General features: G+C 48.5%; 1 protein-coding gene across 2 annotated transcripts in view; it reads right to left on the reverse strand.

The window, feature by feature from the left end:
- Positions 1 to 6,668, reverse strand: part of GRK5 (G protein-coupled receptor kinase 5) — a gene marked incomplete at both ends in the record, with an annotated part of 178,020 nt that extends 171,352 nt beyond the window's left edge. For both annotated transcript variants that reach the window (XM_084245747.1, XM_084245746.1), the window contains one exon: positions 6,617 to 6,668. In XM_084245747.1, the coding sequence (XP_084101873.1) occupies positions 6,617 to 6,668 (52 nt within the window). The remainder of the gene's footprint in view (positions 1 to 6,616) is intronic.
- Positions 6,669 to 25,498: the final 18,830 nt, after the last annotated feature.

The raw sequence follows: 25,498 nt of genomic DNA on the forward strand, positions 1-25,498 counted from the left end.
CAAGGGTGGCTTCTGAGTACTTGAAATGTGGTTAAGGAGCTGAATTGTTTATTTTGATTAAATTTAATGTAAATAGTCATGTACAGTTGCTAGGTTAATAGCAATCAGGTGGGACTGAACTTTTACAGGACTCGATGCTTTTACCCCTTTCAGGTCATTCCCAGGAACAAGCTATATCAGAGGATTTGCCCAAACCCACCCCAACAAAAAGCCAGAAAAGAAAGTGGTTTCCAACATCTTTATTCCAGAACTGTGGCCCATCAACCTGCCAGGGATGCTGCCCTATAAAATATCACCCAGGGCCTCCCCGGTGGCGCAGTGGTTGAGCGCTGGGTTGTGAAGCTGCCCGCGGCCTCTGCGGTGCCAGTTCGATCCCCAGCTGCTACCCGGCCACCGGAGGAGGGTCCCACATGGCGCGCAGACCTCTCCTGCCGCCCGCTGCTCCCCTCAGCAGTGTACTTCGGTCCTTCTGCCTGCTCTGCTCCCCACTCTGGCTCTGGTGAATTCTCTCACCCTCCCGCGCTTCTGACTGTACCCAGTGCTTGTATAAACAAAAAACAAACAAATAAATAAATAAAACATGCCTCTATTAAAAAAAAATAAAATAAAATAAAATAAAATATCACCCAAACCTCCAACTGGAAGGCACCACTGAACCCCACTTTTCCTTGTAGATCTTGTCATTCCTCAACCAGCTGTTGCTTTTAGTGGTTTTCATCCATAGCAACTTTATCATAGAGACACAACACATTGGAAAACTGGCAGTTGTCTTCCAGATTCCAACTAATCCACAAGCAAGATCTCTGAACTGTTCTTTTCTGAATTGTTCTTAAGTCACTTTCACACTCAGTGTATTGGCCAAGTTCCGGGCACAGTAGAGTCAACACAGTGTATCCAACAGACATGATCAGACCAGTCAGCTTCAGCTGACTAGGCCTAGTCTAGGACTAGGAACTCTCATCCCTTTTTAGTTAAAAAGTCTAAAACTAAAGAGATAATAGTGCTGCCCAATTCCACCTCTTCACCCATCTCTCAATTGCATTTCTCTAAGGCTGACATCGAAAAGGTCACCTCCCACAGTGACCTTCAACAACCAAATGCTGAATGAACAAATGAAGGATTTTACTCCAGTAAGAATTTCAAAAAACAATTTAAGAATGGTTTTCTCGGGGCCTCCCGGTGACGCAGCGGTTGAGCTCTGGGTGGCAAAGCTGCCCGCAGCCTCTGCAGCACCAGTTTGGTCCCTGGCTGCTCCCCGGCCACCACAGGAGGGTCCCACATGGCACGCAGACCTCTCCTGCCGCCCGCTGCTCCCCTCAGCAGTGTACTTCGGTCCTTCTGCCTGCTCTGCTCCCCGCTCTGGCTCTGGTGAATTCTCTCACCCTCCTGCGCTTCTGACTGTACCCAGTGCTTGTATAAATAAAATAAATAAATAAATCTTAAAAAAAAAAATGGTTTTCTCAAAAAATGAGAAATAGGAGAGCAATATCTAATCAGGATGTAACCGCTTTCTCTTAAAATGCTAACATGGTTTCTACAACACGGGTGCTTCCAGCAGTGTGCAGATGGTACTAAAAGGAACAATATTGTCTCTACTCCCAAAACATAAAATCTGAAGGCTCTTTGCTGATTAGATTTTTCAATATTTAGAATATTGTTATATAAAGTTTTTCACTGAAATAACAGGATGTGTTTCAAAGTAAAAATCACCCCCATTATCATGAAGCCATTTTAATCATTTTAAATTGCATCTTAAAACCCTCTTCTTCACTATTCTGTTCGGATGTGAGTGTGGGGGCTGGAGGTGGCCAGGCTGAAAAAATTCCTTGCTTTCCTTCTCACTAGCTGTACTCACTTTCTGTTGTTTTCTCAAGTTTCACTAGAGTTGCATGATCTCCTGAAGTGATAAGCTTTTTGTAACCATAAATTGTCTTTTATGTCAAAAGGTCTAGACGTTATAATGATTTACCTTGAGCCACAAGTATACTGGCAACGAATCTTAATTTTAAGTATTGCCCAAGTCCCAGATGGTGTCACGGGAACATGGGAGGTTTCCAGGCCTAGGTGGAATTCCCTGGGGAAAGGTGAATTTTAGTCAATGATTGGGCCTTTTTCTGAAATTCACTTAGGCATTACTGACGTCTTCAGCCCACACCCAAAGGGTGTCATTTAGCAAGCCACTACAAGACTCACAGTCTCTGAAGACATAATTTAAACAAGGATTAGTTTGGGCACTGGAAGAATCAAGCTTTTTGGACTTGAGAATCTGACAAGAAGCAGCTAAGCTCCTGAAAGATGAGAGTCTTGTGGGTATTTATCTGATGACTTTTAAAACAGGCAGTTAGATTAATTTAAATCATCAGTTGAAATCTTTCTGTAAGAAAGCCAGATCTTCTGAAAACATTGCTTTTGGTTTCCCTGTCTCCAAGTTGTCAGGGCTGAAAAGAAAGAACTAAAAGGCAGGTTCGCCGCCAGGCTGCTTTCACGCACACGGAGCTGTGTGCCCGGGATGCAAGCTGCTGCTCTTTCGCGTGGAGAAGCCGAAGGCAGAAGCCACAGAGTAGTTAGTGTGGCTGCCAATGAATCGCAGCAAGAGGGATTCCGGCTTCAGAGACATCCTGGAGTTCTCGCAAAGACAGCGATGTTTCAGCTTCCCGGTGGTAAACCAAGGGATGTTTTGTTTTTTTCACCTTGAACTAGAGGTGTAAGGGAAAAAGGAGAAGGGAAGCATGGTCTTTCAGCCCTGCTGTGGATCACTCCGTCTATCCAGGGTTCCCAACTTGGTGCACTATCCCCCAGTCTCTACTAGCCCCCAGCATCGCTTTTCCCAAAGTCTCTAATCTTTATTATCAGGAAGATTCGGGTCAACAAATCACAAGAGTGAGAATCTGAGAAGGTAGTTCTTGGCTATTCAGGATTTCAGCAGTTGTGACCAACACAATCTCATTCCATTTCTTTACTTCTAGCTCCTGTGCTAGTGCTGGATCCTGCTCATTACTCCCTCTGTCCTGTTTATCAATCAGATATGGCTACTGCTGGCCTGGGACCAAAGCAAAGGTGGTTCCTTGCAAAATTCTCCTCACCACTGCCCACTCAGGGGTAAGGTGACAGATCTAGAATTGGAGAAAAACACCAAAATCTTTACTGCAACAATAAAACCAAAATGAAACACACAAAAGACACTCTGCAAACACTCTTTCTCACTACTACTTTAACACTAGCTAGCTTGCCAACTTTCCGAGATCCTGAAATGTAAATAGATAGAGTTAGTCTGGAGCTTTTCATTAAATGCTTAATCACTTAGCTAATCTCCATATATTGGCATGCATTCAAGCTCAAACTTTTCTTTTTTTCTTTTCTTTTTTTTTTTTTTAAAGATTTATTTATTTATTTATTTATTTATTTATACAAGCACTGGGTACAGTCAGAAGCACGGGAGAGTGAGAGGATTCACCAGAGCCAGAGCGGGGAACAGAACAGGCAGAGTGATGAAATACACTGCTGAGGGGAGCAGTGGGCGCAACAGGAGAGGTCTGCGCGCCATGTGGGACCCTCACCGGTGGCCGGGGATCGAACCTGCGCTGCAGAGGCTGCGGGCAGCTTGACAGCCCAGCGCTCAACCGCTGCGCCAGCAGGGGAGGCCATTCTTTTTTCTTTACCTACTTTTTAGTACAGTAATCTAAGGTTCCCAAGAGTGATCAGGTCGACGTTTTCTCATGAGACCAGGACAAATAAGTAGCCTACAAAATACATTTTGACGGTTTTAAATTTTGAACCCAGTTGGCTACCTTTTCTTATTTCAATATAACTGTCACAAAGGTGCAATATGCTTGCTGTGTTTTCTAATTACTGAGTCACTTTCACTCCAGCCCACTTAAAGATTTTGATCTTATTGCTACTTTATACATGTTTTCCATTTCATACCTATTTCATTATGGTAAGAATTTTAATTCACAATGCATTTAAAAGCCATCTGACTTGAAGAATGCATAATAATAACAAAAGATAGGTCTCCAAATTACCCACCCACGGGTACAACTACAAATTCCTTTATAGCATTTGCAAAGTGTGTCTGTCTTTCTTCAAGGCCTGTTTCTCTATTGTTTGGGACGAATGTGACTTTTCTTGAAAGCCACACTCTAAATTGTTTACAATGTATTTTGTTAAGTGAACTAAATTAAATTTCACATTTTCCAATTATATTTCTCATCTTCAACCATTCACAGAATCTTCACGTAAGAAGTGCTTTTAAATATTCTAAACCACTCAGATTTTTAAGATACTCTACTTTTTATGTGAGATATTTCACACTGGATAAACTCACTGGAACTTTCATTTCTGAATATTTGAGTGATTGTCTGGAGAATTACTTAATTGAAAAGAATGACTTCAAGTACATGAGAGCAAAGGAAATAAAAATGAATTGATTTAGTTTATACAAGCTTCCCCACTGATCAGAAACTATGTGCTCAGATCTTTAATAAAGACCCAGCCAGAAGAACACAGAAGCACTTAAAACTGTGGCTTCTCTTTAGACACAAGAGAAAGAGGAGGAGAAACGCCTGTTTAAAAATGAAATTTCCAAGTAAGTGATTGATATTTTTCTTATTCACGTCAGTCTCTCCCTTTCCTTATAGGCAAGGCCCTCTCCCTTCGAAGGCATGGTGAGGAGATACTTGCTCACAGGAGATGACTACTACCAAACTCTCAAAGAGACTGTAAAAGGAAAAGCAAGCGGAAAGGCACATTCTCCAACAACTTTTAATCACTGTAATTCGGCCTCCAGCGTGCCACTCTCTTCCCTAAGGCTCTGGAAAAAAAAGAAAAAAGAAAAAAGTAAAAGCCCATTTGTTAACCTGACACAAAAATATCAGGCAGTGAATTCATTTTGGTGGGGCGGGGGGAACTGGGGAGACTAATTTGGAAAGAAAATTCATAAAACACTCCACGCAAGACGTTTTCAAAGAAGCAACCAAATGCTGAGAGGAGGGAAAAGCATGCCAGGGGCAAACAAACGTGTGGTGCTGAAATCTAGGGAGCCGAATTCCCCGGGCAACAGGAGAAACCAGTGCAACTTGCAAAGCCGCCAACACCATCGGATCCAGTGATTTCACAAGAAATAATTTCAGAATGGTGGGAGGGTGAACCTTCCCAGCCCCCGAGCCCCGAGAGGCACCATCCTGTCCTACCACTGGGTGGCCACGGCCTGGCCTTCCGGAGGGGTTCGGGGGTCGAGGGGTGGGGGGCTGTGGTCTCCGCTTCTTCCCCTCCAGGCCGCACTGCCCAGTCCAGAGAAAAGCCCGCCAGCCCCCATCTTGATCCAGTTGCCTGAAATGTCAGATTCGGTAAAAAGACGGGAAAAAAAAACAACTCAGGCCTTAGAACCTGAGGTCACCAAGTAACAGCCTCTTAAAAATCTCTCCCCACCAAAGCTGAGCAGTGGGAGGGAGGGACGGCATGTTTCAAACTCTACTGGGGTTTTCAAAGCAAACCTTCCAGCAGCTGCTTGACAGCGACAAGTGATGCTGAAATTACAACGTGAACCCCGGGTTCGGGTTTTCGAACCCAGCCCAGGGCACGGCTCCCCCGCCAGGGGCTAGGGAGCCACAGGGTGCTGGAACAGGGTGAACAAACACCAACCGTTTCATGGCTGGCCAGGAATTCTTCCTCCATTCATCAAAGTGGGTGAATGAAAACACTAACAAGTCGGTTCGGCATGTTCGTGTTGCTTCCCTAGTATCCTTCTGAAATCAAGACCTCACTTGGGTTGCTTTCTACCTTGGGTGTCAAGCAAAGCCTCCTCCCATGCAAGGAAAAAAAAACCCACTTGCCCCTTTCATGAAAGGGCTGCACGCCAGAGCTCACATCTTGGCAAAAGAGAGGTTACATAAATTCCAGGTGTTCCTAAATATGCATGTTTACACGCGCACAACACAATCATCTCAGGAGGCACCTAAGTTTCTGGGCCACTTTTTCTTTTTCTTCTTCATGTCAAGGAAGAGTCGAACCCTGTGTTCATGGCTCTGCCTTGGACCGTGCTGCGCTGGGACCGTATTTCCTGCCAGCCACATGCAAGAAATCCCATGATTTGCACCCAAAACGCATCTCAGCGGTGGCACACTTACCTTTCTTTTCTTAACTGAGCCAAAATTAAAAAAAAAAAAATTCAGGTCTCTTTCCCCGCCCCCCATGGGGACCAAAACCCAGCCCTGGAATTCTGCGCTATTTCCCAGGTGTCCGCACAGCCCCGCGCCCCTCGCTCGGAAGCCTCGGCACCCCACTCCGCCTGCACCCGGCTTCCTTCCCAGCCCGGGATTTCCCCGGGAAACACTCCCGGCGACGGTTTCCAGCCGTGCCCTCCCCGCCGGCCGCGCGGCAGCCCCGGCGCCCCGAGCCCCGCGCGCCGCCCCGACCCGCACCCCGGCGCCCGGACGGCGGCGCGGGGCGCACGGCCGCGCCTCCCGGGACCAGCCGCCGCCCCGCGACCGCCGGGCTGCCGGGTCCGGGCTGGCCCCGGGGCTCCCGCCGCACCCCGGCCCCGCGCCCCGATCCCGGGCAGCGACCGGCCCCCCGGGGTGCAGCCCGCGCCCCGGACCCGCGGCCGGCGCCCGCTCACCTTCCCTGGCTTTCAGCAAGACCGTGTTGGCCACGATGTTTTCCAGCTCCATTGACAGCCGGCGGGCAGCGCGGGCGGCCGGCGGGGCTGTCAGCCCGGGGCGCTCGCGGAGGCGCTGCTGGCGGCGCGGGCGGGCGGGCGGGCGGGCAGAGCGGGCGGCGCTACCGCAGGACCCGCCGGGGCGAGCTCCGCCGCCGAGCGCCGCCGCCGCGCGTCTGCTCCGCGCCCCCTCCCCCCTCCCTCGCGGTCCCCCCCGCCCCCCACCCTGCGCGCCTCTGTCACTCCATTCTCCTCCCGCCGGCTCCCGCGGATGCTTTGGTGCCTCGGATGCTTCTGCGGCTCCGTCCCCCCCGGGGGTGTGGTACTAGCGGGCTCGGGGCCGCGCTGCGCACGCGCCGCCCCGGACGCGCCTCCCGCCGCGGCGCCGCGGCGCGGGGGCTGCTGGGACTTGTAGTTCCCGGCGCGCGGGCCGCCCCGCCCGCCCCGCCCCCGGCGGCGGCCGGAGGGAGGCGGGCGCGGCCTGGGCCGGCGGGCGCGGCTGAGGCGGCCCGGCCGGGTAGGGGCCGCGGGCCCCGGAGCCCGCACTCCGCGCCCACGCCCGGGCGCCCGCCTCCCGCCCCGCCGAGGGTCACCAAAGTGAAGTCTGCAGGCCCCGGCGGGGCCGGGCGGGGGCCGGTGCGGGGCCCCCCGGGGCCCGCCCGGGTGTGGGGCGCCTCAGCCCGCCGCCGACGCCGCACCCCGCGTCCTCCGGCCGCGCCGGCCGGGCGGGGCTGTGGGCACCGTCCCGCGCGGGGCCGCCGACAAAGCGGGACTTTGTTTCCTCCCGGGCGCCGAGCGGCCGGCGACGACCCGGCGCAGCTGCCCGAGGCGGCGCCCGCGCGGCCCGAGCGCCCCCCGGCGGCCGCGGGCGGGGGCGCGGCGAAGGGTCCCCGGACCCCCGGCCCGGCGCGGCGGGCTCGGGGCGCGGGCGGGGGCGCAGCGAAGGGTCCCCGGACCCCCGGCCCGGCGCGGCGGGCTCGGGGCGCGGCGAAGGGTCCCCGGACCCCCGGCCCGGCGCGGCGGGCTCGGGGCGCGGGCGGCGGCGCCTCCGGGAGTAAACGGCCTCCGGGCCGGGGCCCGCGCGCCGCCCGCCTCGCCGCGGCCGACGCCCTCCGAGTACCGCGGGCGCGGCCAGTCCGGAGCGGCGCGAGTCCGCGGTCAAGTGCGTTTTCAGATTGCGGGTTCATTTCTCTTGGGGGCTCCCGGTGCCGTTCCCCTGGGAGCCCCGATCATCAGTCTGCAGGTCAGCGCGCAGCCCCGACCCTGCAGCCCCCGAGGACCCCACCGCTGGGGAATGAGCCCCTCGCCCCCCCCCCCGCCTGAGAATGCGCCCCAGACTGGGGGGGGGGCTCGTCCCCAAGGAGCAAGGAGGCGTCCAGAAGCGGGCTCTGGGCCTCCTGTCCAGAAGGAGGAAACCTGTCCTCAGAGCTGCCAGGAAGCGGCCCAGAATTGCGGGGGGGGGGGGGGGGGGGGCTTGGGGGAAACAACTGTTCCACATTGGAGGGTGTAAGGAACTAAGACTTCGGGCCCACATCAACCAGAACGGTCCTGGCTGATGCTCAGCAGCACAGGACTGTCTTGCTTGGATAGTCCCAGCCTCACCTGCAGTCGAGCTGGGGCATCAGGCCGCACCTGGTCTGTAAAGTGGGGGGCAAGTAGCTGCGCGTGTAACTTCTCAGGCATGTTTCACTCCAGGAGTTACTGTTTGAAGCAACTGCAGGCTGGGCTGCTCATCCGCACGCCCAGAGCCCTAACGCATAAAAAAGTGTCTCTGTGAGACAGAGACTCCTACACGTCAGCGCTTCCCAACTACCTCCTCTTTTGCCTTCACTCAAGGCCTGTTACACCCCAGTGTGTTCATTTGGCTGTCATTAAAATCATGCCTTTAGATGGTTTATGGTCCACAGCAGTCTTCTCAAACCTCTTTGGGCATACAGATGGTGGGGGGGTGTCTTGTGAAAACTCAGATTCTCTTTCTAGGTCTGAGGTGGGTTCTGAGATTCTGCTGTTTCTAACTCCAAGATTCTGCTCATCCTGCTGGTCAGTGGGCTCCCTCTCTGAATAGCAAAACTCTACAGTGAGCCACTTCACTCTCTATTGTTTTATCCAGTCAATGATTGCCAATGATTTGACCTATTTGGTCCCTATAATACATCTAATTTGCAATCCTGGGAAACCCCTGCCTGCCTCCTTCATTTTACAGACATAAAACAGACCCAAACAGTAAATGGACTCCACATGGTCGTTTAGCAAGTGATCCAAAGCCTATCTACTCTCGCTATGCAGAAATATGTCCTGCCTACAAAATAAATGATGTGCTTCCAGAATCTGTGCCTCTGTGAGGAAATTAGGACATTCCAATACAAGAATGGAATGATACTAACGAGATTTACTGGGTACCAACTGTGTGTCAGATCCTGCGCTAACTGGTTTTACATGGATTATTTCACTGAATTCACCATCCACATGAAACAGAGACTATCATCCCATTTTATAAAGTTACCAGGTTAGGGAAAGCCCAGTTTTGTGAAGATCAGACTCAGGCCACACAACTAAGAAGTACAGGCCTAGGATTTGAACTCAGCAGCCTGACTCAGTCCATACACTTAATTTCTGGCTAGTTTTGACTGGCTGGCAGAAATTGGTTTTAATTGTTCAGTGTGACTGCCAGAGTGAACTTAAATTATATTGTAAGAAGGCAAAGCTGGTAGTCAGCTAAGTGATTAAGACTTAAAGGGGGTTGCTATTCCAGTTCATAATGCCACCATTATAGCTTCATTCCTTTCAACTAATTACATTAACAATTTGGGGTCCTCTTTAAAAAAAAGAGTTTTCACAAGGAAGAGCAGTCTTAAATATCAATAACTAAGTCAGAATCTTGCTGGTTGAGAGCAAGCTTAGAAATCCAAGTGGAGGGCTGAGTGAAGATGACGGAGAATGCCAAATCAACTCTGGGTCACCTGCAAAACAAACAGAATCTTATTCTGTGGGCACCTGTATCTCCTGGATAAATTTGCTTGGTCAGAGTTCTTACAAACAGAAGTCAGCTCCCTACAGAGAGGAAACTCAACTTGGAGAATTAAGTCTGTTGCCCAAACTCAACTGTTGGTAACTGTGAGTCAAGTTCTTTAGTAGGTGTCCGCCTTCCCTAGTCAAAGTCCTAAAATGTATCTTTTTTATCTTTCAATTTTCCTTTCTATAGAACCTATTAAGTGCATTAGGCAACATTTACTGACTCAGATCCGGGTAGGGCAGGAGCCAGCCCTGCCTCTGCCTCTGGGGTGCTAGTTATTCCATCATTAAGTTAACTATCAAAATTCCTACATCCAAGCTCTGCCAGATCAGAACTTAAAAGGGCAAAGCAGGAGAAACTGACCTCCTGGTGTCAGAGGTCAACATCACAGAGAGCCTTACTGATCTCCCCAATCCCAGAAACTTTCAGCTCTCCAGCTGCACTTCCAGTCTCAAATCCAGCCACTCCTACAGTCAGTTCAGGGTTTAACCAGTCATAATTTTAAGGGAAACTTAATTAGCAGGCTAATTCCATGTCACCTTTCAGACTGAGTGAAAACACAAGATATTTACCTCCCAAGATGGCGCATGGAGAGCTGGGCTTTTTTTTGTTGTTGTTTGGTTCCATGCTAAGCCACCAGATATATTTAGATGGAGAGGAAATGTCGGACTTGGTAAGGAAATTACACGCTAAAAGTATAAAAATTAATTTTGTACTATCAGAGTAGGAGGAGGAAAGACAGCCTCTTCTCTGATAATCCATTTAAAAGGCAATGATTTTCTGTTAATATGGAGAAGGAAACCATCTCTTCTGGTCTCTTTATGAGTAGCCATCTATTAGGGGATGACACAATGAAGCCAGATTCATCTGCAGGAGTAGGGTGGCTTACCATGGAAATGTGGATACAAGCTGAACAAGAAAGGTAAAGGAAGACTGAGCTGAAGTGAACCAGTCCCCCTCCAACCAGATGATTCATACATATGTGGAAGGGGCTTGAGTGGGTCCCAGCTTATTACTACAATAACATAAATGTCCTCTTGCTCCAGACACTCTGGGCCTAATTGTCTTTGAGATGTTATTAGTAGGAAGTTTTTACTGTCCAAAGATGGGCCATATTAGAATACGAATATTAAACCGACCCCTTCCCTCCTGGAAGTCTCACCAGTCATATTCTAATGGAATCGAATAAATACTCATTTTAAAAATGTAATGTTCTGCACAGATTGCATTTTTGACAACTTCATAAGAGAATATGGTATCTCATTTGCCTTTGGAGCTGCTCAGTTCACTCCTGTGGAAGCAAACATGGAGGAAGGAGCCACAGAAATGAGCTGGCGCAGGAAGCTGCAGTCTGGGAGCTCTCCCCTGCCATCGTCTCCTCCACAGAGAGAGGATGCCATCTAGCATGGGCACTGCAGAGCTGCAGCCGGCCTCTGGCCGCAACATGAAGCCTCGGACATTCGGCTCTACCTGGTGTGGTCTGAAATGAGTCTACCCGTGTGCCAGGCAGATAGTTGCCGCCTGCTATACAGGGAATTCAGCTCATAGAGTGGTTATTGGATCATCAGATGTTTCCATTACTTCTATCTCATGCTCACAAGCCACTTGTGCTCCAGAACCTGATTGTGTTCTCACGAGCCTCACTAGTCTGTCTGTGACCTCTCTGTGTTTTGAGGAAGGCTAGCTGGAGAGACGTTGTGAATATACTAAATGTCACTGACCTGTTCTCTTTAACATGTTAGTTTGATGTGTGAATTTGACCTCAATAAAAATAAATTGTTTAATCCAGGGCTTTCCTGGTGGTGCAGGGCCATAGGTATCAAGCTATTGCCAGCCACTGTGGCCTGAGTTCAATCCCCAGCCAGGGAGCTAACCCACATGGTACAGACCTCTTCTGTCTCCCCGCTGCTCCCTTCAACAGTGTATTTCTTTTTTTTTTAAAGATGTATGTATTTATGCAAGAACTGGGGTACAGGCCAGAGGTGCAGGAGGGTAAGAGAATTCACCAGAGACAGAGCGGGGATCAGAACAGGCAGATGGACTGAAGACACTGCTGAGGGGAGCAGCAGGCGAGGCAGGAGAGGTCTGCCGCACTATGTGGGTTTCTCCCTGGCTGGCCGGGAATCGAACCTACACTGCAGAGGCTGTGGACAGCTTCACAGCGTGGTGCTCAACCCGCTGCGCCACCGGGAGGCCCTCAACAGTATATTTCAGTAGATTCACCTGTTCTGCTCCTACCCTGTCTTTGGTGAACCCTCTCACCCCCTGCACCTCTGGCCTACACCCCAGTTCTTCTATGCATAAATAAATAAAAATGAATCTTTCAAAAAAATAATAAATAAAAAACAAACTGTCTAATCCAAGTAAGAGTTGAGGAATATTTGGAAAACACCACATGATGAATAATATTAAAGTGCTGAAAAGCAATTTATGGCTTAAAAGTGCTTTCACCTTCCTGATGAGTAGATAGGTATTATTATTCCAGTTTTATAGATAAAGAAATTACAGGCCAGGGAAATTGAAGAACCATAACCAGAAAGTTGCAGAGTAGAGATCTAAGAGCATTCCTGACCTCACAGGCAGTGCTGTTTCTACTGTTTACAGCATGGTCTTTTCAAACAATAGGGAAATTGTAGAAGTTTTACCAAGTGGCATCAACCTCGCAGGAAGGCGAGAGATGGCAATAGGACTAGAGCCCAGGGGAACCAATGAATGGACAGAAGGAGAAGCAGAGGAACTGACCTTAGCATTGGTATGCAGACAACAGGCAACAGTCAGACTGCCCTGCACGTGTGTGTGTGTGTGTGTGTGTGTGTGTGTGTGTGTGTGTGTGTGTGTGTGTGAGAGAGAGAGAGAGAGAGAGAGAGAAAGAGAGAGAGAGACTCAGACACTCTGAGCCCTGATAAACTCTCCCCATTAGGAAACTCCAAATTAGGAGCTTTGCCACCATACTAGTCTGGGGAACTGGAATACAAACTCCCTCTAATTTTTTTTAAAAGATTTTATTTTTGCGTAGAACTGAGGTGTAGGCCAGAGGTGCAGGGGGTGAGGGGATTCATCAGAGACAGAGCGGGGAACAGAACAGGCAGATCTACTGAAATACATGGCTGAGGGGAGCAGCGGGCAAGATAAGAGAGGTCTGCTGTGCCACGTGGGTCAGCATCCTGGCCGGGGATTGAACTCAGTCCATCGCGGTGGGCCATCACAATGCTACCACTGAGACTTAACCCCTAGGCCACCTGGGAGATGCCAAACTCTCCTCAAATATCCCTCTTATCCTCCCTCCTTTCTGAGATGTGTCATTTTTCCCAATTGGGAGGGACCAAAGACAGAAAACTGAACAGCATCTTTATGTCCAGCACAAACTCTCGTCCCACCTCTATCCAACTCTTACTTTCTGGCCCCAGGATTTCAGGTCCTTGGGAAGATGAGGAGCAGCTCCCTCTTGCACATGAGGGGCTCCACCTCAGTAGCCTTAACAGAACAGGAAAACAGCACCTACAATGTCTGGAAATGTAAGATTCAGTGAAAACTGTCACAGGCTTTGTGACCCAGCAGCACCAGCATTTCTGAAATGTTGATGACTAAAGGGGTCACAAACTATTTATTTTCTCATTGTGGTGGTGATAGGGGTGGAGGAAAAATTAGAAAATCAAGCCAGATACCTACTCTGGAATGAAGAGGTTAGAAATAAAAAGGAGTTAAATTGTGTTGTCTGACACTCTAAAAAGATGCGTTATCAGGAGAGGCTGATCACTGGGGGTTATTCTCTTTCTGGGAGAAGCCCAGGGCAGGGAGCATGGGGGAGAGTTGGTTGGGGAAAAAGCTACACGATCAAGGATGCTCCACGTCCAGGTCCCCAAGCCAGATCCTTGCAACATGGGGGAAGGAGGAGTTTTGCAAAGGAGAAAGAAGGTCCTGAAGGGGTACCTATGGAGCTGGGAACACATCAGACAAGATTAGTCTAGATGACAGGATAGCTCACACCCCACTTCGAGTTGGCCTTGTCTGCATTGTACTTCCTGGCCACTATTTCCAAGACTTTGGTTTTAAACAGTCACTTGTCCCAGCTGTTACTGAACATACTGTAAAATGATGTGGGAATCGCCCCTCCTTACTCTGGCAGACAAAGCCATCTGTACAGACTTGAAGTCAGGAGAACAATTACACAAAATCTGCTGCTTGTGGGTTAAGTCAGTCTTTTCAACCCCCCGCTAATGACCAGGGAGCTGGATAAAGACTTAACAATGGGCCTTTGCAGCTCCTTAGTGCATTCTTTAGAAAGGAAGAGATTAAACCCCAGCATTGCCTTCCTCTGCTCATAGATAGCATCAACATATCTTTAGATCAAAACAATTTAGAACCAGAAGGCCCCTGTCAAGAATAATTATATTTTTAATGTTAATGACTCACTCTTCCCATCTATATAAACTCAATTTAACAGCTGTCACAGAATGAAATCTGTGGCTCTGCTTTCAGGGTTCAAATGCTCACTTTGATTATCTAGTAAACTCTTTGTCTGTCATTGAGACTTTATTTCTAGTTAGCAGTTTACACTGAATCATTAAAAGAAAGCCACGCGAGCACCCTGGGACCCCAGAGTAGATAGGAGATGGGCAGCATCCCAAAGAAGCTTCTAGAGAAGGGCAAGAGAAGGAACTGAGAAGTCCATTGCAGTTGTCTGCAGTGGGTGTTACCTGACATGAAGAGCATGACTGGGGTCAAGATGCACAAGAAGTAAAGCTTTATTGTGGCTGCTGAGAGGTCTTGGGAGGCTGTGAAAGGCAAGATCACTCGCTAATCTAGGTTAGCAGGGCCTCTGGTCACTGAACTTGGGGTTGTCAGTGTTAATGACATTTTTGGTCATTAACTGGTCATACCCCAGTACATCAGAGCAGACTCTAAGGCTCTTCTGAAGTATTGCTATTCAATCATTTGTTACTTCCTTCCTTTGACATTTAATAACTATCAAGTAGGAAGCAGAGTTGGACACCAAAGATGAATAAGACACGGAAATCTTCTTTTATTTTATTTTTTGAAGATTTATGTATTTATGCATACAAGAACTGGGGTACAGACCAGAGGTGTGGGGGCTGAGAGGATTCACCAGAGACAGGGTGGGGAGCAGAACAGGCAGATCCACTGAAATCCACTGCTGAGGGGAGCAGCAGGTGAGTCAGGAGAGGTCTGCTGCGCCATGTGGGCAGATCCCCGGCCGGGGATCGAACTCCTGCTGCAGTGAGTGCAGTTAGCTTCATAGTGCTGCATCTTAACCCCCTGTGCCACCAGGAAGGCCCAAGCCCTTTTTTAAACAGCTCCTTGGCTCCTAGGACCAACCAGTCACATACACCAGAAACTGGACTAGAAGACAAACCGGAGAGCGGAGCATGGGCTGCTGGGACAAGGGTGTTTGATAGTTTGGATCCAGTGTTGGCAAAACCCCCCAAGAACTGCTACTTTCTCTATCTGCAGAAGGAGCGACGCTGGCACAGCTTATCGGAAGGCATTTTGGCAACACACATCCAAATCATCAGCACACACAACCCTTCATTGTAACAGCTCCACTTCTAGAAATAGACCCAAAGAAATAGATAAAAATGTGTGCCAAGATTTGACTACAAAGACGTACGAAGATCCCAATATGGGTTAGAAGAAGAAAAATCTGAAACAACACAAATTTCCAATAATAACAGACTGGTTAAGTGTGGAACAACACTTCAGGGATATTACTAAATTTAACATAAATCTAATGACGAGAACATATTGAAAAAGTGAACTGAGGGACTTTTTACTAAAACAACCAGCCTGAATTCTTCAAAATTGAAAGCCTGAGTTACCGTTCCAGGTTCACAGAGACAAGGTAAATGCAAGGTGTGATTTTGGACTGGATCATGGACGTAGGTGTGTGCGTGTGGGGGGAGCACTGGGTTAGATAATAGTGTGTGAAAGTTAACATTCTTGATTCTTATCATTGTAATGTGGCTATTATGTAAGAGAACGTCCTTGTTCTTAGAAAACATTGAGTTTTTTCTTAAGTGAAGTAGACAGTTATTCAATCTGCAAAGCAGGATAGCCATCAGCAATGACTAAGAAACAAAACATGATTTAAATGACAGTTCAAGGCAACAGCAAAAGATTTGTGATAAAACAGAGGGTTGATCACCAAAAGAAATATGTTAAGGATAACTGACAAAGGCGTTTAGGGAAAAGAGGTGTCAGCTGCGGGGGAGGGTGGGAGTAGAAAGAGTTTGGAGGGTAGGAGGAGGGTCAGAAGTGGCTGCACATGGTTTTTGAGCTGGGTCACCAGCCAAATTTATCTAATTTTGCCAGAAGTCTGCATGTGCCAGGCCTTGTGCTAGATCCTGGAGACAGAACAGTGAGCAGGGTGGGCCCTTACCCTGCTGGGGATTCCATTCTAGGGGGTGACTGACAATTACCCAGTAAATGGACAGATCAAACAATTGTAGGTTTCTGATCCAAGGAAATAAACAGGACAGAGACAGAATGACAAAACCCGGGGCCGGCCTCTTGGTGAGGCTGACAGCTAAGCGGAGACCTGAACCAGCAGGAGGTGCCCTGGGGAAGTGGGGCCAGAGCAGGAGTGGGGTGGGAGGAGCCTACGATGAGTTGTTTGTTAGACACTAGAGCTCTGACCTTGTGCAGATTTGGGTTTTACTCTCAGGCAGTGAGAGATGAACTGACCTGGTGAGTGTTTGAAGCCCCTCTTGGGGCTGAGCAGAGTCTCCACTGGCAGGAGGCAAAGGTGAAAACAGAGAGGTGGGCTAGGAAGCTGCAGAGCCCAAGGCCAGGGGGCAGGGGAGGGAGGCGGGCAGGGAGCGGCTTCACTTGGATGTTTGCAATGTGTCCATATAAAGCTGCACAGAGTGTTACAGAGAGGCCAACAGGACTGGAAAGACAGCATTTTCACCCTATCCCTTCTACCAGGTTCCATGGCCCGCTCTCCCTGCATGGAGCACATTCTGAAGAAATACTTCTGCTCCATCCCCTAAGCAGCCTGGCATAGCATTTTGGATGATGATTTCATGCTCTGTGTCCTAGTCTGGCTTCTCCTAGACCCTGAGACCGGAAAGACAAGAATTCAAATGCAAGTAGCTTATTAGGTAGGCACAGGAAATGTAGGTGAGGAAAGAGTAAATCATCCAGGGAAACAGCTGATAAAAGGGGTGTTCAGTAACCTTGTGGGTGACTAGAACTTACTCTATGTGGAAACTCTGGGAAGCATGCCTCAGCTTGTCCACCCAAGAGGTGAGGAGCTGAGGTCTTTCTACACTAGACCTGCCAGCTCAGAAGGCTGCAGGGGGTAGGGGGGTGGGTATGTGGGGAGTTTGGTGAGGGGGTGTGGGGGGAGGTCATTCCAATTTCCACCTGCCCATAGGGATGACTCAGCCATCTTTCAGCTCTTTTTTTTTTTTAAGATTCATTTATTTATGCATATAAGAACTGGGATACAGGCCAGAGGTGTGGAGGGTGAGAGGATTCACCAGAGACAGAGTGGGGAACAGAACAGATGGATTGACTGAAATACACTGCTGAGGCGAGTTAGGAGAGGTCTGCTGTGCCATGTGGATCACCTCCCTGGCCGGGGATTGAACTTGTGCTGCAGTGGCTGGAGATAGCCTGATATCACTGTTTTTAACCCCTGCGCCACCAGGGAGGCCCCCATCTTTCCATTCTAAAGAAAGACCTCAGCACATAGATTGAGGTACAAGCAGTTCAGAATCTCTGGAGCCCAAAGAAGTGGCAGGGTCTGCGGGATATCAGACACCCCACAGTCACCGGGCCTCTGTGTTGTTTTCTTTCCCTTTTACAATGGACCTCACGTCATGGAAGTGGCCTAAGGCTTCTCGACCACCAGGAGACCCTGAGAAGCTGTGACATGATTCCAGGGGAGCAAGGATGGTGGCCTGGGCTGAGGTGGTGGTAAGAGATGGAGAAAAGGCCACATGTTCTTTGGGGGTTGAGGAGAGGGTGCAGCAAAGAATAGGTTTGAGGAGAGAAAGCAAGAGTTTGTTTTTGTGCTTGTTAAGTTTGCAATATGTAAGAGAATTGGGGGTGTTGACAGACTGGCACTGGGCTGGAAACAGGGCTGCAAGTGGGGAGAGGTGGCAGGGGTAGGGGACCAGGAAGGATGAGTGGTGGAGGGCATGGAGGATTTGTAGGGTGATGAAACTATTCCATGTGATCCTCCAATGGTGGACATGTCCTTAAATGTTTGTTCAACCCATGGACTACACAATAACAAGAGTGCACCCTAATGCCAACTGCGCACTTGAGGTAATAATAACCCCATCAGTGCATTGATTTTTAACTGTGAAAAGCTGACTTCTGTGAAGCCATCTTTAAAATGGAGTTAGGAGGCATTACACAGAAATTGTATTATCTGACCCCCTTGAACCCGGCTACAGGTCCTTGAACTGGCCCACACAGTTGTTTGAGAACTGGTGATTTCATCTTTTAACCCAGGATGGAATCCATCCAATTCCCTTTTCAATCTTTCTAGAGAATCACTAACCAGTTTTGTAGAAGCAAGGACAGTTGAAACTTGTTAGCGCTGATCAACTCTTTTCTTTAACCACTTACTTGACTTTCTCTTTTCTTCCCATAAAACACCTGGCCTTCTCTCTCCTGCACCACCTTTCAGGTTTTTTTAACCCAAATCTATGTACCCTGAAATGCAATTCTTTGATCCCAAATAAGCATGCCTTGCCTTTTTCGTGGCCCCCTGAGTGTTTAGGTTAATATAACAAAGGTACCACCCTGGTGTAGGGTGTTCCTGGGGAGTTTGTATGGGTGTGAGGGAGGAAATATAGGGGGACTCTGTATTTCACTCAATTTTGCTGTGAACCTAAACTTCCCTAAAAGGTCTATATTTTTTTAAGATTTATTTATTTATGCATACAAGAACTGTGGTACAGGCCAGAGGGGTGAGAGGATTCACCAGAGACAGAGTGGGGAGCAGAACAGGCAAATCAACCAAAATACACTGCTGAGGGGAGCAGCGGGTGAGACAGGGGAGATCTGCTGCGCCATGTGGGTAGCTCCCTGGCCAGGGATCAAACACATGTGCAGTGGCTGCTGATAGCTTCATAGGTTGCATCTTAACCCCTTGTGCCACCAGGGAGGTCCAAAGTCTAAAAGTGGGGGAAGGATAGTCTTGGGGGCTAGGCGAGAAAGGAGGGGAAGCTCAGAAGAAAGCCACGGGGTGCTGGGAGGTGGGTGGAGCAGGGAACACACAGTATGCGGGATAATGCATAACTGAGGACCTACTGTGTGTTTGGTGCTCTCTCACTCCAGCTCCGCAGGAACCTGTGAGGTGAGTAGTCTTAGAGGAGACCTTCAGACTAAAAGTTTAATCCTGGGGGGTTGAACTGAGGACAAGTGGGCTCCTCCCATTACTCTGAAGTCAAATGGAATAGCCCAAGGTCATGCAGGGAAAGGCCCTGGCGGGGGAGGTGTGTAAAATTCTAGGAGATGTGACTCAATAGTGAGGCTTCATCTTCCCTGTGCCGCGGAGACAGCCAAATCTGGGGCTGGGGCTCAGTGGGAAAAGAAGAAAAAGAATGAATGCTTTTTGCCATGGAAAGAGGAGGAACTTAGCAAAACCCAGAGTAATGTTTGCCATCTCTAATTGCAGCCTGAGCTACCAGCATGTTCACTTGTGGCTCCAGGGAGGTATTTTCCTAATCATCATAAAAAGTAGCATATAGCTTTTCATCTGTCATTCCCTCAACTGAGCCCAAAAAGTCTTCTCCCAAACTTAAAAGGGAGAATTTTGGTCATCTTCTATTCTTTGGTTAATGAAGACAAGGTCAGTTTGTCTTTTTTCTTCGGAAAACAATTTGTTTCCTTATTGTGACAGCTAGAAGAAGCTAAATAAAAAGATTTTTTTTCCAGAATGAGTATGGAAAGAACACTTTGGCCACCATGTCAGCCACAGCTTATTCATTCATTTGACAATCTTTTTCTTAGTAGTTGCTGTGAGCCAGGCATTAGCCTAGCCTTGGGAGCACAGAGATGAATAAGACATGAGCTATATCCTCAGGGAGTTCCCAGTATGGTTAAGACCTAGACAAGACAATAGAAAGTTCCAGTGTGATATGGCAAGAACTATGAGAACGAGAAAGACCTGGGCAGATGGCTCTCTGGGCACGGGGGAGGGCTCTGGAGCTTGGGCGATGCCAGAGGTGTCGGGGCGGCTTCGTGGAGAAGTGTTGATTTGGGGATCCATCATGGTCTCTTCTCTTGGAGGTTATGAAGGGCTCTGCCGGTCCTTCGTGGGGATATCTCCCTTTACAGCCTCAGAGAGAGGCCGCTCCCTCTATAACTCTGAACAGTCCATTGGAAGACTCCTCCATTAAATTCCTTCTGGGCCTCTGGGTCTGAGATTCTAGGTATTTCATTCCCATTGGGTCAAGGGAGACTGGCTTTTTTTTTTTAATTTTTTAAAGATTTATTTATTTATGCATAGAAGAGCTGAGGTACAGTCCAGAGATGCAGGTGGGGGGGGGGGGGGCGGGTGGTAAAAGGATTCACCAGAGACAGAGTGGGAAACAGAATAGGCATACGCACTGAAATATACTGCTAAGAGGAGCAGCAGGCGAGACAGGGGAGGTCTGCTGCACCATGTGGGTTGCTCCCTGGCCAGGGATCAAACTCATCCTGCAGAGGCTGCAGATTGCTTCATAGTGTGGTGCTTAACCCCTTGTGCCACCAGGGAGGCCTGGAGACTGGCTTTTAGACAGGTCAGCAGAGCAGGAGACCACCCTGTTTTCTGGAGAGCTCTGTTCTGATGGCCCCTAAGCCCAGGAACCCTGATAGGACTTGCAGCCAGCTCTTGAGCCAGAGGCAACTCTTGGCTTCCTGTTTGGAAAAGAAGCGATAAGCAGTGAGACTTCCTCTCCAGTGGCCAAACAAGCTGGGAATTGGGCTGCTGTTGGCATAAGGAAAACAGTAAGGCTTTGTTGAGCATACCTGAAATGCTGATGGGAACACAGACTGTGGCCTGGTTGGGGTTCATAGGGATACAATTTACAAAATGTCCTAGTTTGCCTTAGCTGAAGGGACAAGGCAACAAATACACACAGAACGCAGTTCTAAAGGTAAAAATGAAACCACGTGTTAAAAAGAAAACATTACAAGTGCCTGGCCCAAGTTAATACTGAGGAGGGTAACTCAATCTGTTACAGAGCAGGGAGAGGGGCAGCCCAGACCCTGCAAACCTGCCTGCTCTAAATAGGTGCTGCCACCCGCTGCATCAACACAAAACATATGAGACTTTAATGGGAAGGAACTTTAATACAATTAGGAAACAATACAGGAAAGAAAAAGAATTTAGTTTCTAAATCAAGCACCCAAAGTAACCCATCCCCTCGTGGGTAAAAGTCCACCCAAGCAGGATTGGCCCAGAGCAAGGCCCCAAAGCCTGCCACAAGTCTAAAGCATCTTCCAGTGGGGACCCACAGAAAAGGATCAGAAACAACCAGGCAAATCTGGGAGGAACAGAGCAAAATCAAAAATCAAGACAAAAACCGCCATGGTCACCTCCCCCGGGTCTCACCCACATCTGTGTCACCCAGTCCACGACCAAAAGGCAAGCGCAGTTTCTTCACGTGTCTCTAGGCTCCATGCGCCTCCTCCAGGTCTCCTTCTGGCTCCATCCTGCTTCCTTCCTTCCTCAGTCTCCTCTCCGGCTTCTTCTCTCCCTGCTCAGCTCCACCCTCCCTTGGGTGGGGCAGGGAACCTGGAACCTCCCCCTTTCCTGGGGACCACCCTGTTACATTTCCATCTGACAAAAGGAACCACCCAAAATTGTTCCAAATGATTGGATCCCCCAAGAGTGAGAAACTGAAATATGCATCCATCTTAGGAAAGGGCAAACTTTCATTCTAACCATAGTTAAAACCGATTTCAGGCAGCAGTGGTCTGATAAATGGCTTACCATGGGGTCGCCCTTATTCCTTATAGTTAGACTTAAAAGAAAAAAAGTCAAGTTTTATGAGAAAGAACAAAACCCAGGAGCAGGACAAGAAGGAGGAATGAAGCTTTTGTGGGCTGGCAGGTACCTGGGATCTTCCTTTCCTGGTCTTCGTGCCCCTGGGGCTGCCAGAAGAGCCCAACTTGAGCTTGTTAGGACATCAGCAGAGTCTCATGCTCACTCCGGAATGGAAGGAGGAGGAGGAACTCTGTCACTTTGCAAAAACCAGAGTGTATTCAGTCTTTGCCAGGGCCTCCCTGGTGGCATAAGGGGTTAAGTCGCAGCACTATGAAGCTATCCGCAGCCACTGCTGCATGAGTTCTATCCCCAGCCAGGAAGGTGACCCACGTGATGCGGCAGACCTCCCCCGCTGCTCCCCTCAGCAGTGTATCTCAGTCAATCCACCTGTTCTGTCCCCACTCTGGTAAATCCTCTCACCACCTGTAACCCAGCTCTTGTATGCATAAACAAATAAATCTTAAAAAAAAACCAAAGAAACAAAGTCTTTGTCAGTGGTTCAAAAACTTAGCATGTGCCTTGTGGGGAAAATATTAATAGTAACTAGTATCTGTTTAACACTCCCTGAGGGCCATGTACCCCTAGATTTTTTTCTCTGCATTATCTCACTGCTAACAGCTAATGCTTTGAGGCAATACTATGATTGTTCTCCTTTTACAGATGTGTAAACGAATGTGTAGAAAAGTTAAGCCATCGCTCTTGACACTGGAATGAGACCAGGTTCTGCTGTCTGTCACTGCAGATGCCAGCAAGCAGAGACAGGAATTCAATCTATAAGCACTGCTATTTTTCAGATCTGCGGCCCCTGATATGACAGAACCATGGGTATAGCACCCTGAAGAAACCATTCTGTCATCTCATCTCGAGCTGGCCTTTTCATTAACGGGTTAGACAAAGATGGTCACAAGAACAGCCCATCAGAACAGCCCGTCACAGTGGATGCTCCTGGCATTTGTCATGTTCAGCTGTTCAGCCCCCAGAACTTATCAGCCTCCTGATTATCTTGACCCTGGCACTCCTTCAGGTCTTATCAGGATTCTCAGTTTAAAGCAAGAGTTTTAGTTTTAAGAGATCAGATCATTAGTCACACAGTGTGTACGTGCAGCCTGTGCTAAGTGTGTGCAGATTCCTGGGCTAGTGTAGGGTCCTGGCCTTCCTGCCCAGGCCCCTTGCAGTCTTCCTGGAGGGTCTGGTGATGCCACCAGTCTGTCGGCCACACTGCCTACCCTCCAAAATGACAAGTGCAGAGGGCCTCCCTGATGGTGCAAGGGTTAAGGACAGCGCTATCCAGCTATCACAAGCCACTGCAGCAAGAGTTCCATCCCTGGCCAGCCAGGGAGCAACCCACATGGTGCAGCAGACCTCTCCTGGCTCGCCTGCTGCTCCCCTCACTGTATGTCAGTAGATCCACCAGTTCTATTCCCCACTCTCTCTGGTGAATCCTCTCACCCCCACCCTCACCCCCCAGCTTACGTCCCAGTCCTTGTATGCATAAATAAATAAATCTTTTTTTTAAAAGATTTATTTATTTATTTGTTTGTTTATTTATACAAGCACTGGGTATAGTCAGAAGCACAGGAGGGTGAGAAAATTCACCAGAGCCAGAGCGGGGAGCAGAGCAGGCAGAAGGACCGAAGTACACTGCTGAGGGGAGCAGCGGGGCAGGAGAGGTCTGTGCGCCATGTGGGACCCTCCTCCCGTGGCCAGGGAGCACCCGGCTATCTAACCGGCGCCGCTGAGGCTGCCGGCAGCTTTGCAACCCAACGCTCAACTGCTGTGCCACTGGGGAGGCCCAATAAATAAATCTTAAAAAAAAAAATGACAGGTGCAGACCAGGGATTTGTCCCATCTCCTATTGGCTCCAAAACTTGTGTTATTAGCCATCGAGCAGTGTTTTGTCAACTGAGGGTGATTTTGTCTCCCAGGGGACATTTGGCAAAGTCTGGAGGTATCTTGGGTTGTCAAATCTAAGAGGGCGGCTGCCTCCCACAAGCTCAACAGGGAGACCAGAGCAGAGAGAGCCTGGAAAGGTTGAGAAAGTAGTGGAGAGTATGGAATGTTTCAAAGGGGAGCACCCTGTCAGGCCCGGGAGCAGAGTATTTGGGGATATTCCACTGAAGGATAGAGCATCACTACTCACCCCGACCTCCTATCAAGCCCCAACAAGCCATTATACTCCAAAAATACTGCAGAAGGGGAGCTCTGCAGTCAGCTTCTGGGCTTTAGAGCCCTGTGCCTTCCCTTTCCAGCTGTGAGTGTTTGGGCAACTCACCCACCCTCAGTATCCCATCTATGAAATGAGGGTGACGAATTACAGATGTTAACTGGGGGCTGGGGGAAAGAAATAAAAATGATAACCATTTCACAGGGTATGGTGACGATCCAAGGGATACCTCACTCAGCCTAGAGACCGCTCATGGTAAGCTCACAATATATGTCGTTTGTCAATAACAAACCAAATGGAGGTAACATTCACACAACATGAAATTAATTTTTTTTAAGATTTATTTTTATTTATGCACACAAGAGCCGGGGTGGCGAGCACGGTACTCTAAAGCAAGCATCAAACAAATAAAAATCTCAAAGTGACATTATGGTAAATGTGATAAATTGCAGACACTTGACTATTTTCCAGTCATTCCATTACCCACATAGTTTCTTGAGTCTGCATATCACCTGCATATTATTCACTATTTTCTTTCAGTTAACTCACTTTTTAAAAATGATTTGCTTGAAATCAAAACTACCATGAGATACCATCTTACACCAGTGAGAATGGCACATATTAAAAAAACTAGCAACAACAAATGTTGGCGAGGGTGTGGAGAAAAAGGAACTCTTCTGCACTGTTGGTGGGAGTGCAAACTGGTCCAACCACTGTGGAAAGCTGTGTGGAGATTTCTGGACCTACTAAACATAGAGCTTCCATATGATCCAGCAATTCCACTCCTAGGTATTTACCCAAAGGACACAGAAACATCAATTCCAAACAACACCTGCACCCCTGTGTTTATAGCAGCACTGTTTACAATAGCTAAGCTTTGGAAACAACCCAAATGCCCAAAAATAGATGACTGGATCAAGAAGATGTGGTACATATATACCATGGAATATTACTCAGCATTCAAAAAAGATAAACACATGCAATTTGCAGCAACATGGATGGCGCTGGAAGGGATCATGCTCAGCGAAATAAGCCAAAAAGAAAAAGAAAAATACCGGATGGTCTCACTCATAGCAGGAATCTAGAAAACTTAAATAAGGGACCAGGAAAATGAATAACTATAAGAAAGTGAAAATCAAAATCAACAAAAAACTATGAACCAGAGACACTTTTAGGGGGGCGGGGGCGGGAGGGGAGGGATTGGGGTCAGAATGGGGGGGCTGCAATTGTATGGGGAATATAACAATAAAATTTATTAAAAAAAAATAAAATAAAAGTCACAACACAAAATAAAAAAAAATGATTTGCTTGAAAAAAAGGTTAAATAATTTAAATGGAAAAACCTTGTAACTTGCTATCAATACAACATATTCTAAGACACATACCTTAGAACAAAATGTTCTTAGGTTATCAACTTGATACAGTTGGATTAGTCGAAAAATAGTCAAAATATCCCTTTCCCAAGTATTTAGTGTCTCAGAAGTTACAATGGCAATTTCCCTGTCCGAATAGGAACTGCAGGACGTTTACTCCAAAAGGGTCCCCCGGGGTGGGAGGTGTGGCTCCGCCCGGCCCCGCCCCGCGCCCAGAGACCACGCCCCTATGACCCCGCCCCTCGCTGGGCCCCGCCCCTCCGCTGGGCTCCGCCACTCA

This window comes from Talpa europaea (assembly GCF_964194135.1).
Source record: "Talpa europaea genome assembly, chromosome: 10".
Classification (NCBI taxonomy): Eukaryota; Metazoa; Chordata; class Mammalia; order Eulipotyphla; family Talpidae; genus Talpa; species Talpa europaea.